The 13,635-nt window shown below is 37.2% G+C and overlaps 2 protein-coding genes and 1 pseudogene across 4 annotated transcripts; 2 read left to right on the top strand and 1 right to left on the bottom strand.

The window, feature by feature from the left end:
* The first annotated feature begins 1,330 nt into the window (after nucleotides 1-1,330).
* LOC112500929 (elongation factor Ts, mitochondrial) lies at nucleotides 1,331-5,997 on the top strand. 2 transcript variants are annotated; one of them, XM_025104545.1, is made up of 9 exons: nucleotides 1,331-1,412; nucleotides 1,559-1,841; nucleotides 1,926-2,098; nucleotides 2,499-2,585; nucleotides 4,508-4,682; nucleotides 4,780-4,964; nucleotides 5,054-5,179; nucleotides 5,272-5,360; nucleotides 5,750-5,997. In XM_025104545.1, the coding sequence occupies exons 2-9, from the start codon at nucleotides 1,571-1,573 to the stop codon at nucleotides 5,784-5,786; spliced, it is 1,143 nt and encodes a 380-aa protein (XP_024960313.1). In that variant the 5' UTR covers nucleotides 1,331-1,412; nucleotides 1,559-1,570; the 3' UTR covers nucleotides 5,787-5,997. The 2 variants fall into 2 exon arrangements, with proteins under 2 accessions (XP_024960313.1, XP_024960314.1); XM_025104546.1 differs by having other exon boundaries at nucleotides 1,397-1,412; nucleotides 1,556-1,841.
* Nucleotides 5,998-6,289: 292 nt separating this feature from the next.
* On the bottom strand, nucleotides 6,290-7,181 carry LOC112500462 (annotated as a pseudogene).
* Nucleotides 7,182-9,044: 1,863 nt separating this feature from the next.
* LOC112500953 (ultraviolet-B receptor UVR8) lies at nucleotides 9,045-12,832 on the top strand. 2 transcript variants are annotated; one of them, XM_025104577.1, is made up of 5 exons: nucleotides 9,045-9,132; nucleotides 9,239-9,519; nucleotides 10,652-10,862; nucleotides 11,118-11,436; nucleotides 12,073-12,832. In XM_025104577.1, the coding sequence occupies exons 2-5, from the start codon at nucleotides 9,275-9,277 to the stop codon at nucleotides 12,555-12,557; spliced, it is 1,260 nt and encodes a 419-aa protein (XP_024960345.1). In that variant the 5' UTR covers nucleotides 9,045-9,132; nucleotides 9,239-9,274; the 3' UTR covers nucleotides 12,558-12,832. The 2 variants fall into 2 exon arrangements, with proteins under 2 accessions (XP_024960345.1, XP_024960344.1); XM_025104576.1 differs by having other exon boundaries at nucleotides 9,045-9,519.
* The last annotated feature ends 803 nt before the right edge of the window (nucleotides 12,833-13,635 follow it).

Raw genomic sequence — 13,635 nt, 5'->3', positions numbered from 1 at the left:
CTTGTTTGACAGGAAAAAAATCCGTCTCTTAATGGTTCTAAAACCCCCTGAATGATTTTGTATCTTGGGCCTCCCTTAACCATTAAGAGCCCTAATTTCATTGTAAACAATTACCAAACAATTATATTTACTTTTGCGCTATATCATGAGAGCCTCTTAATCATTCTGACCACTTAATGATTCTGGATAAAACCATTCAGCAACTGTCAAACAGCCCCTAAGGCTAAGAGGGGGTTTGAGATTAAAACTATTATGAAAGGGAGAGGGAGGTTGTGTTCGCCTAAAAGTGGGTGCTAGCGGGAGGTTTTGTCGACCCGTCTGTGGGTTTTTCAATCGAAGCAACAGAGATAGAGACAGAGGGTGGAGAGAAATTAAGAGAAATTAAGGGGTTTTTCTACCACTTAAATTTTCATAGGTAGATAAGGGCTTTTAAGCTCTTATTTGATAAAAAAAAGGCTCTTAATACCAAAAGGTTTGATCGAATCAGACTTCTGAGGTATTAATAGCTGATTTTGAAAAAACAAACAGAGCCTTATTTTAAAATGGAGGAAGCAAATAATAACTATAAAAAGGAATAATTTTAGTCTAATAATAGTCAATCTTTTAATTTTTAAAAATCCATAAAAATTAGGATAGTCCTGATCGCATCGTAGATAGTAGTCAGAGGTGAGACTCCTTCGAGCCACACTTAAGCCCCGGTAGATGGTACTGAGGCCGATTGGGATCCCAGCAGTCAAACCACTCTGGTACGTGAGTAGGCTTATATCCGACTAGTAGGACATGCAGTCCTCTCTATCGAGCTTCGTCTTTTAGCCATCAAAACCGCGCATTTCCCCTCTTCTTTTGTTTGTCCACCACTTTTTATATTATATTTATAGTACGTTTTAAGAAAAGGAAATTGGTCGAAATAGTCATTTCTCTCCTTGATTACCAAATATCACTATTTTCATAAGTGACACCTCCCCCACTTGTAGACCTAGCTAAAAGACAAAAAAATATCAGATTCAACACAGGTCCGTAATTACAATGGCCATAACCTCAAGTGTGACGGAACCACTTGCCGACTTGGGTTGAATCGATTTTTTTAGTTAGATCTGCAAGTGGAAGATGTTACTTGCGAAGATAGTGATATTTGGATAAATCATGGAAATAAACGATTAAAAGACCAATTTATAAAAAAAAAAATACTATTTTCATCAAAATCCAAAAGATAAAGAATAAAAAATAAAATTTTATTACAAAACTGATAGTGATGGAATTTTTGGTTGGGCTGGATATGAAGCCCAGGCCTTCATATAATTGGGCCAAAGTTCCCCAAAGTTACATACTTTTCCGGCCATCGAGATCCGGCCACCGGCAGCTCTTAAACCTCACACTGCTTCTTTCTCATCTTGCATCGCCGGCGGACAAAGGTACCGGTTTTCTGTTCATTCATTTTCTCATCTCACTCGTCTTATACTATGTCTGTATATTAGTGATTGCTCCAATTTCTCTTCCTTATACCTTCTTTTAAGGTCTGTATGCTTCATGTTTGTTAATTTCTGTGATTTGATAGCAGTTCTCCAAAATTATGTTTTCCGGAGGTGCAAAACAGTCGATCGAGATCCTTTGCAGGCGATTGAGCACTCCTATACATTCCAGATATGGTTACTCTACGCAGGCATATAGGGAAACCATCATTTCTGAACCAAAAACAACCGGAACTGGTTTGTTTGTGAGAAAATATTCGAACGATGCTTCACCTTCAGACCATATGAACCTTATAAAAAAGTTAAGGGAGAGAACCAGTGCTCCTATTAAAGAGGTCAAGTCTGCTCTTGTTGATTGCAATTGGGATTTGGGTAAGTTTTCTTTTGCTTTTTATTTCTCACTTATAGGGTTTCTGTGGTGTTTATATTGAATATAGCATGGTAATTATGTTACAGAGGCTGCTCAGAAGGAACTGCGGAAAAGGGGAATTGTTCTTGCATCTAAAAAGTCATCTCGCACTGCAGCTGAGGGTTTGCTTGCTCTGGCTCAGAATGAAACCAAGGCTGCTGTTATTGAACTCAACTGTGAAACTGATTTTGTTGCAAGAAATGAAATATTTCAATACTTGGTTAGTGTCTTAGTTTTTGCATATGCAGTTCATAAATGAGGCAGATGAATCGATCCTTTGAGTTTCATTCTTGCTAACTTACTGAAATGTATGTATAGCCAAAAGTAAAAAATATCGTTTCCCTATATCTCATTGGGGCACTTCTCAAGTTACTTGTTGGCTATTACATGTATACTATTTTCACTGGACAAGAAAGCTATTTGCACAAGGCGGGCGGCTTCACAGAAATTACCGCTCTACCCTTTGGGGTAGAGATGAGGACTGCCTACCCCCACAAAAGACCCTGCTTTCGAGACTTGGTTTGTTTGGCTTGGTTTGGTTTATTATCAGGAACATGATGTCCACATATTTCAACATATCTACTTTTTGATTGATTACTTCTAAATGGTTATCCTTGCAGGCCTCATCTTTGGCCAAGTTGGCGCTGTCCGCTGAGAGTTCAGAACAACTATCTGGTACCTTCCCTGTTGGACCTCATAGTTTGCAGGTAAGAGATCCCAGGGTTCAAATGTGGTTGGATTTTTGAAGCTCTTTATTTTTGATTCATTTGTGGTTGTAGTTTGTTTATATGGCTTGAGCTCGAGCCATACATCATACACGAGGAAGATAATCAACTTGATATGTTCATATTAATACAAGTGTGCCTTAATGATATATTATTTCAAACCAGTATATTTACTGTTGTTGTGTATATAACTATATTATATATCCAACTTTATACTCCTTGTGCCATGGTTTTGCATAAGGTGAGGATAACTTCTTAATCTTCTTATTATGAGTAGTTCTTATAGAAAATGCGATTTTTTTTTATTATATGGTGTAGACTTTTGGAGGGAGTTAAGCATGGTAATAGAAGCAAGAAGGAAGCATTGTTCGCCCATAGCAATTGCCAAAATTATAGCCATACATAGTTTCCCCTCGCTAAGAGAGAATCAAGTGCCATATGAGGGGAGTAAGTTATCATCCAACATGGGTTCATAGTGTTTGACATCTACATTAGTCATGGTGTTAGATTAAGTAAGGGTGTTAAACAATTTGGGACTAGGTGTGGGTTAGATGAAGTAAGAGTGTTTAACACCTTAGGACTAGGTATTTATAGACCATGTTTGATGACCAAAAGCTAGCTTATTTTTTGAGCTTATTGGAAAAGCCCCGTTGGGTTAATAAGCTCATTCAGTTTTTTTTTTCAACTTCTTTTTCCTTCCCAATTAGCTCTTTATAATTCTCCAATCGATTTGTAAACCGTTAACTTGTTCTTTTAGGCTATTTTACATCATCATCTACCTTATAAGCTAGTTTTTGCCAAACATGACTAGTTTATTAGCCACCCTATTAGCCAACAATTAGCTTTTCTGCCAACGCCTAGCTTATCAACTAGTTTGTCAAGCCTTAAACATAAAATGAGATAGCTTGAACATGAATTAGGATAAAATATGTTGAAGAAGGGGAATCATTGTATAGACGGGAAAGCTGAAAGGGTGTGGGAAAATATGACAACATACTTATAAAGGTTAGCAACCAAGGTTAAAGGAATAGATAAACAAAGTATACTAGAACTAAAAATACTTGGGTGTAGAGTACCAAATGTAAAAATGCCTTATGTTAGGTTATTCGATGTTATTTTTAATTATATAGGTGCCTCTATGAACTGAGCCGAAGCTTGAGCTTATATGATTCTATACAATCCCATAGGGATAACTAAATGGGCTTAATGGAACAGAGCCTAAATGAGTTGGGCCTTGGCTTAAGCCTTGGTTGAACGAAGACCGAGCCTACATATTTTTTCAGAAGCTGAGGAAGTTTGGCTTGGCTAGCATCAAATATAGCCATTGGAGGTGTAATAACTTGCATGAAAGCATGTAACAATGGTACCAATGTGTTAATTCGAACTTCAAGTACCAAAAAACGATTTTAGCTATAATGGTATGAACTTATACCTCAGGACTTAGAGGCAAGTTTCTAAATGGCGTGTGGCGTGGCGACGAGGTCAAGCCTCAAGCCTTAGGAGCGCAGCGAGGCCACAACGTTTTTCAAGGCGTGACTTATGGCGTCAAATATGTATATCAGATATATAATTATATATACATACACATATGTTTTTTTACTATTACTCAAATATGTCAATGATATTAAACAATTTAAATTAGGTTATATACTAAAAACTAAAAGTACGACATTGAAAAGGTTAGAAAAATCAAATTTCGCGTACATGAACCATGCATTAGGCCATGGTGTTCCACAAGCTTAACGTGACATGAGACACGAGTCTTGAGCCATGGCATGCCATGACGGCTGCCATAGTGAGCCTTTTAGAACACTGCTTAGAGGTTGTGCGTTCAGTTCTAAGTAAAAAAGGGTATATGCCAGCCTCTGGATCCTCCTAACTTCTAAAATAATCAATTTCCACAGGATTTGAAGATCAACTTTGACCACCCCAAATTAAATGGAGAAAGAACAGTTGAGAACGCCATTACAGAAGTGGCTGCCATGATGGGCGAGAATATAAAACTTAGAAGGGGTTTTGCCATGTCTATGTCTAAGCATGGTGTAATGTCTACATATCTCCATACATGTCCCCAACCTGGTAAGATTCGGTATTTTTCTTGTGATAACGTGTTATCATTTCAAAATTTTGTTTCTAGAAAATCAGCAAATGATTTTAAAAAAAATATGAATTTTAGGGTTGGGACGAATTGCTGGAATTCTGTCACTTGAAGTTGAGGATGAAAATGCTTCACTGGATGCTGTCCAACGAGTTGGTTCAGAATTGGCCATGCATGTGGTGGCAGCAAAGCCTTTAGTTCTAACAAAGGAGCTTGTTTCTTCTGATGCAGTCCAGAATGAACGTGAGATTCTCAAGTCTCAGGTCATCCACTAGACCCTAAACCCTAAAGTCAGAAATACCCCTTTTGTTTAGGGTACTTGCTGAAATGATTCCTTTGGTTTTTATGCCAGGCTGAAAGTTCGGGTAGACCCCAGGCAGCAATAGAAAAGATGGTTGAAGGTCGATTAAGGAAGTATTTTGAAGAAGTTGTTCTAATGGAGCAAAAATTTATCGTGAATGACACTGTCAATGTAAAGGTATGCGAGCATTTTGTTAATGAATTATGTTGCGATTTTTATGGAATGGTCATAATCATGACCAAATTTTTGAATATTAAAATCTCGTGTAGACGCTCTTAAATGATCTATCCAAGGAAGTGGGATCCCCTGTGAAAATTGGAAACTTTCTAAGAGTGGAAGTTGGAGAAGGACTTCAGAGGTAAAAGGCTATACAATACTATATGCCCAAGAAGCAAAAGCTTTATGATAAGTGTATGGTAAAAATGCATCAAAATGAGATGAATTAGTGTAACAGACATTCAGTTCTTCCTATTCTGTACCAATTTTGACCAGTAACCGATAGATCTTGAAACTATTGATGACGTTGATACCAATTTGTCAAGACATGGAAAAATGTCACTGCAAAACCAACCCGATAGGCTAAAATCTTGTTTTTAAGTTAAAATTGGTACAAAATAGGAAGAATTGAATGTTTGTTACACTAAATAGGAACTAAGACAAACTTCGTTACATTTTGATGCATTTGCCTCTTGTATTCATTGCAACCATAATAATTTTCTATGATCTCGAACTTCGTTACACCTGCAGGGCTGATGCACCTGAAGCTTTAGCTCAAGCCGCATGATCTGGTGATCTTGTTTATCTTATTCTTGTTTTATTAAAATGCAATGAAGTTTGCCTTTGTTTTTAGATGCTGAGAATTTACGTCATTTTTCCGGATCTCTAGTGTATGGATAGTAATGATTTAAGGTTTCGGTAACCTTAACACATGATTAATTTATAGTATTCCAAATAAAAACTGTGCAATATTACATATAAGAAACGAGTTTTTAGTGGAACTGAGGGGCTGTTTGGTTGGTTTTTCATTAAGTCCTGTATGGGTAAAGCTGTCTGTGTGGATTAATCTGTCTATATGGATTGAGAAGGTTTTTGTTTGGGAGGGTTTTTCATGGATGAAAGGAGCGAGTTTTTCAATTGGAAAGGGCAGGTTTGGGAAAACTTGCATAAAGCTTCCCCTAGAAGTTTACTGGATAAGCCACTTTATATATCAATAAGCCACTACCAAACAGTCATGTATAGCTGACTGTGAGTCCCGTTAAGCTCATTAAGCTGCTAACAAACAGGCTGTTAATTAACGCTAGTCAACACATTGTTGTTGAAAGGGTCAGCCAGATGGTCCAAAAGGTTCTGGTATGGTCCAACCCCTGTGACCAGACCCTGAATGAAGTAAAACCCAACATATAGCCAATCTGCCTTTCTTGATTTCTTTTAGCTTCAACTCTTCCATTGACTTTTCATCTTTCCCAAACCCCAACGGGTTGAAGAAGGGCCCACCTGGGTACGCCAAGTCCCTGATCCCGAAAACCGTTTCGCTAGTCCCAAGAAGTATTGCCTTCCATGGAGCCTGGGTTAATACCAGTCTTGGAATCTTGGGTGCTCGGCAAAACCCATGAGTGCTATTTCCGTCACGAATAGGGTGCAAGGGTCTGCCCAGTAGCTGTAGATGCCGGCTGGGGGGATGACACCCGTCTGGAACCATGGGAGGGCGGTTTCGGCTGGGATGAGGTGCAATGGCTCCGGCTGCACCAAGCATGGCAATGACTTCTCGAAAGGCTAGCCATCTGGGCTCAATGAACCCTCCGGTGCCTTCTGGATCTGAGAGACCAAGTGGGTCGAACTCAAACCCAAAGTCCCCTGGGAGTCTGCATATTTAAAAGTTTATAGGTCAAATTCATGAGTATGGTTTTCAGTTTCTTTGTAAATGGCAAAATGAAAGATTTACCTGCCATTTACGTAGGAGAGAGATTGCTTGGTTGCAGAGACGGACCTATGTAGAAGGATATGGTGGCAACTGACACGGCCGTTGTTTCATGGTTCAGTTTTTGGGGAAAAATACGTTTCTAAAGGATGTCACTGTATCGTTTTATTGAGTATCATCATATGGTTTTTAAAATTAAAAAGTATTTTTTAGTAACTGTGGGTTTTTTGGATCAGCTTACCTGCATCGACGATTAATCATTCGGGTTTTAATAGTGGAGATGGCAAATGCTCCTGCCTTTGTACAAAAAGGTTTGGGTTCGAGTATATTTATCGACAAAACTTAAACGCACATAAATAGAATATTTGTACAACCATAAATGTTTAGAATTTAATTAACAAAAATTAAAAAAAAAACATGGTATTAACGATATAGGCTTGTACCAATATAATAACATAGATTCATTCTATAATTTATTATAGAGTAAATTACGGATTTGTCCTTATAGTTTGGTGGTTTTTAAGAAAAAGTCCCTGAACTTCATTTGTTATGGATTAAGACTTGTCATATGTCGTTTTGTAACGAATTGGTTACTCTTTAATGGCCATTTAGTTTCTTCGTAAATTTGGAGGGCATTTTTGTTCTTTTCTCTTCCTTTTTTTTTTTTGCCTTTACTCGAAGGACCAATTTCGTAAAAATCACACAAACCAAAAAGATCAAATCCATAATTAAGTCTAATTTTTTTAAACTTTGATTTTTGTTAAATTAATTAATTATAATAATTTAACATATATATTAATTAATTAATATACTTTAAGTTTAATTTTAATGTGTGATATATTTTCTTTCAGAAAAATGTGTATATCGTACATACATACACGTGTATATACATATACATATATACATAGTGAGGTTCAATCGTTTAAGGGAAACCTAACTCCATCAACCATTTGATTAATTAATTTAGTTGATGTAATTAAATGAACGTTTATAACAATATTTTTTAGATTAAAAAAAATCTCACTACCCTTAATTTTTATCCTGAAAAAAAAAACAAAAATCAGGTGAAATTAATTACACCACATTGGCATATCTTTTTTCATGATTTTTCGGTTTTTCATTTATTTAGCGTTTTCTCCAAAACTCAACTCTCTCTCAATGCAAAATAAATGAAATACCAAAAAAACACATAAAAAACGATGAAAAGAATATATCAATATGAATGTCAAATTAGTGAGAAAAATATGATTTTTTTTTTTTGTGTAATTTAATTCGTTCAATTTTTTGTTTATATTTTGTCTTTTTTCGAATAAAAATAGGTGGGTTGAGGGTTTTTTAATTTAAAAACTAATTGTTGTAAACATCTATTTAATCATATATGTTAAATCAATCAATTTAATGATTTGATAATTTTATACTAAACCTCATTACATGTGTGTGTGCACGCTAATGTACGTAATATTTATTTTTTTAAAAGAAAATATATCATATATTAAAATAAAACTTAAAGTATAATAATTAATATATATTACTGTATAATAATTAATTAATTTAATAAACTAAAAGTATAAAACAACTAATATTTTTAGACCTAATTATGGATTTGGTCCCTGTGAATTGTATAGTTTTTATAAAATTGGTTTATCGAGTAAAGATAAAAAGAAATAGAAAAAGGACGGAAATACTCTCAAGGTTAACGGATAAACTGGATGGCCGTTAATAAGAGGGGTCAATTCGTTACAAAACAACATACGATGAGTTCTAAATAAATGAAGTTTAAGGACCATTTTTATAAAAACCATAGAAACAAGTCCTTAATTATAATATTAAAGATTAGGGTTCTAAAGAATAACATCTCCAAAAGGTTTGGTAGTACGAGGTGTTTCGGATTACTTATTTGAAATAATTTATATTTTTTTACAAAAGCATTTATCAACTTATTATAAATTAGAAGGTTTTAATTTCTTCAAAAATCTTTTTATTATTGATTTGATACTGATATAAATTATTTATTCAAACATTTAAAATACTTATTATCAATATCCGACCAGAATAAGTTATTATAATAATCAGACACCCCTTCAAATATCGTATCTAAAACGCACAATGGCACCTTGTCAAATTTGTTTTGGGTGAAGAACTCTCCATTGGAAATCTCCCATTTTGATGGAGGATCTCTCTGCGGTAATTGATTGATTCAACTATCGCTGAAGTACGCTAATTGAAATTCTTCTTCCTTTGCCAAAGAACAACAGCTGAGCTTTGAATTTTGATCCTAATATTGCAAAACATTTTGAACTATGTTTCGACTTTTGAAGAAGCTGCCTTCTAATGGCGTTATCCGGCGTCGATGGATGAGCAACACCACCACAGTAATGAGTTTTGGAGACGGTACTCATGGTGCTCTTGGTCTACCTGCTTCCATCACCGGCATCGGTTCCGACGCTTATGAACCAACCGCCATCTCCAGCTTACCACCCGACGTCTGTAGCATAGCAGCCGGACACTATCACTCACTTGCCGTTACCTCTCAGGGCCACCTCTGGTCTTGGGGTCGCAACGTTGAAGGGCAACTAGGTCGTGGTGTTGGTTCCCCTAGGTATGTTCTAAAATGTTAATTCACTTCACAATAATCGAACCTACCACCTCACATAGTTTAATTTTCAGCCACAGCGTGCTTTCCCATTGCTAGATCAGTATTTGCAGCACATAAAATAGGGTTTTGATGGTTAATGTCAATATATGAGTCTTCAAATTTGACGATTTTGAGTTATTTTTCTTAAAATTGTGGTTATCATGATTGATGAGAAAACTGATCAAGTTGATTCTTATTACTTGAAATATATTATGATCAAATTGTGATATGTGTTGAATTCCATCATTTTCACTGGAAATGGATGATTAAAAATTGTGTAAGATGAATATTTTAACTCACTCATCAGAGTATTTCATGGATCGAATTTCAAGTGAACTATGATGTCTTAGGGCATCTTTGTTAGCAGCTTAATGGGACTCACAGCTTATTCGGTGAGCTATACATGACCGTTTGGTAGTGGCTTAATGATATAGTGGCTTATTTAGTTAGCTTCTAGGAGACCTTTATGCAGAAAGCCAAGTCGTTCTCCAAAACGGTCCCTCCCTATTTAAGAACATGCACCTTCCATCTATGAAAAACCCTCCCAAACAAAAACCTTTCCAATCTATACAAAAAGGTTAGTACCACAGTCAGCTTTATTCATACAAGACTTAATGGAAAATCAACCAAACAGCCCCAATATAGGTTAGGCTGCGGGGATCTCCCCTAGAAGGCTAGAACATCTTTTTGAAAACAATATTGCACCAAACAAGTTATTGATTTTGTTGAATTGGGTCAGTGTTTTGCATCTAATGTAAGTGGTATCAAGAACCTTCAATACATTTTAAGAAGCTATGCACCGTCGAACCTTGAGGTACAGCTCCACTGGCTAATAAAAGTTAGGCCTTGGGTATCTCTCCAAAGGTCGTCAATTCGAATCTCCTTAGGGGCACTTAGGATTTTCTCGTCTGATATCTTCCGAGCACCATTGGATTAGTTGAGGTGCGCATAAGCTGGCACGGACACCAACGGTTACCCAAAAAAGAACTATGCATTTTTTTCAGTACTATCATCAGATTTGTGGCTGTTCATTGTTGTTTATACCTGTGGGGAACCCATAGTTCATATTCGAAGTGTTTTGTCGACTATTTAACAGAGAAACATGGAGTAGACCACAACGAGTAGAGGGCTTGAGTAGTGTCCGATCTGCATTTGCATCTGGTGTTGTATCTGCAGCAATAGGACTTGATGGGTCCTTATGGGTTTGGGGAAAATCGAAGCGTGGTCAACTTGGTCTTGGAAATGGAATCACTGAAGCTGTTTTTCCTTCCAGAATTGAAGCTCTTGCTAAAGAAGAGATAATTAAGGTGGTCTCGAACCCATTCTTAAGGTAGAACTAGTGGTCCTCAATATCATCATTAAGATGTGTCCACAATGCATGTGTTCTGTTATTAAGAAAAATACCATTACGACAGATTTTTTTTGCAAGTATGAGATTCTGATAAAAACGTCTTTGCCTTAAAATTTGTCAGAAGGTCATGCATTTAAAAAAATCAACCACAAGGTTATTCTCTTAAATAACCTTGTGATTTCCAGGGTTCTCATGTTGTGTTCTTGGACAGGTCTCGCTTGGATGGGGACATGCTCTAGCACTTACTAAGGATGGAAAGTTGTTCGGGTGGGGTTATTCAGCAGATGGCAGGTTAGGAACGAGAGGAGGAACTACAAGGGCTTCTTCGCTGGATTCAAACGGAAATATGTCAACAATTGCCGATCAAACTTCAAGTTCGAAGGTGGAAGCTGCTGCTAAGGTGGTCTTGGAAGCAATGGATAAGGAGAATGACATGCCAATTGTTTGGGAGCCCTGTTTGATTGAAGAGCTAGAAGGTGTTAAAGTGGTGGATATCTCATGTGGGCTTGACCATACATTAGTTCTTCAAAGTAAGTGATCTTTTTTCATTCTTGATTAAGGGTTTGTTTGTTAGCGGCTTAATGAGCTTAATGGGACTCGGGCTGATTTGGTCAAGTATGCATGACTCTTTGGTATTGGTGAATAATACAGAAAGTGGCTTATTCAGTAAGCTTCTAGGGGAGCTTTATGTAGAAAGCCAAAGTTTTTGACAAACATGCCCCTCCCAATTAAAAACACGCTTCTTCTGTCTATTATAAAAAACCTTCCAAACAATAAGTTTCTCAATTTATACAGACAAGACTAACCCATAGAGACAACTTAATGGAAAACCAACCCAAACAACCAAGATCTCAGTTAGGCTATGTTTGGCAAACTAGTTGTTGGCTGATAAACTAGTCTTTGTTTGGTAAAAACTAGTTGATTAACTAGATGACAGTGTAAAACGACCTAAAAGGACGTGTTAAAAAATTAACTGGGTAAAAAGTGGATCAAACCGAAGCTTGTTAAGACGCTACTTGAAGTGGCTTTTTAGAACAAAGTAGGCTTGTAGTTGCCATACATGTACTTAGACAAAAGAAGAGAAGGTGGAACTCACCAAGCATAGGAAAATGTTACAAAAGAATGGAACTCAACCGCGAATTCATTTTAATACGGTCTTGTTTCAGGTGACGGAATCTTACTAAGCGGTGGAAGCAATACCTATGGCCAGTTGGGTAGATCAAAACAAGATCTTGGGTTGCTTCCAGTTGACACAAAGGAACGTGCAGTGTGTGTTGCATCGGGGCTCGGCCATTCACTTGCCATATGCAAAATCCCAAAAGCAGGCGGCATGACCGAGGGCATCCTTTCATGGGGTTGGAACCAGAATTCTCAGCTAGGAAGAGTAGGTCCAGAAAACCTCCCGAACCTCGTGGTTGGGCTACTAGGAGAAAAGCTGTTGTCAGTATCCGGCGGTCGCGTGCACTCGCTGGCTCTCACGTCAGCCAGAGAGGTCTTTGTTTGGGGGTGCGGAAGAAATGGGAGGCTCGGTCTAGGCAGCTCTATAGATGAACCCGAACCCATGTTGGTTGAACTACCAGAAGGTGTTGAAGTTTTGCAAGCTGTATCAGGGTTTGATCATAATCTCATACTGACCACTGAAACGTTTTAGCTATAATGGAAATACGGGTTCTGATGAGAATGGAAGTTACGGTGAGAAAGATAAGAAAGGATCTCCACCCTTGAATGAATCCTAATCGAAGATCAACCCTAAGGAGATGCACCAAATCGATTCTCATGAGAAGCCCAACTCATAGGGTGGGAGTGAGATTAAAAGTAATCAAAGGTTCAGATCTCTTCTTACGATTCTCACCTTAACTCATATTCTCATACGGTCCATCGACGTGAAATACTGGTATCTATTTGAGCAACGTGTTAGTTTATGCTGAATTATGTATCCATTTTGTTACTTCATGCTGAAGGTAATAATCATCTTCTAGGGTGTGTTCGGTATGCGTGATTGAGATGGACAAATTACTGGTCCGAGCCCGTTTCTTAACATCGGTTGGGACGGTTGAGCCGGACTTAACAAGTCAGGTCCAACTAGTTACCCAAATTAGTCTTTCACCATACCTAACATGAGATCATAATTAAATTAGAATCTCATTTGAAGTTCTAAAACAGGCCCAACCAGATAACACAGGTGTATAAGCGACGTGACCAACAATAAAGTCATGCATCACATGATCTTACACGTGATTTTAATGTAAAATCAAATGTGATTCAGCCATTTTTCTTATTTTCTTTATTTGTTTATTGTTCTCGTATGAACCACAAGCTTATATACCTAAATTCTAAATTGCTAAATTACAAAACCACGCCCATTAGATATAAAATATTATAGAAAAACCCGAAACATCATCGGAGAAAAGACATCATCATTTTAACATTTTGTCCTTGTATAATCCAACCTTAATCATACCATACTCCAGATCAATAACATTATACTGACAATACCATACTCCAGATCAATAACATTATATCGACAAAACTACAAAGATGTGCCTGATTGGTTTGAACTTGACTCCAAAGGTCAAAAGTACTAGGAGGTCACAGGTTCAAATCCAAGGAGGAACAAAAATCCCTTTGTGGCCATGAAGGTTCAAATGCGGTGACTTCGGGCTATATGCAAAGCATGTGGTTGCCCTGGGATTAGTCGGCTTACATAACGGGTTGGATATCTAGGTTAA

This window comes from Cynara cardunculus (genome assembly GCF_001531365.2).
Source record: "Cynara cardunculus var. scolymus isolate 2C chromosome LG 17, CcrdV1, whole genome shotgun sequence".
Taxonomy (NCBI): Eukaryota; Viridiplantae; Streptophyta; class Magnoliopsida; order Asterales; family Asteraceae; genus Cynara; species Cynara cardunculus.
Note: the sequence above shows the minus strand (reverse complement) of the source record. Positions and strands in the feature narration are given on the sequence as shown.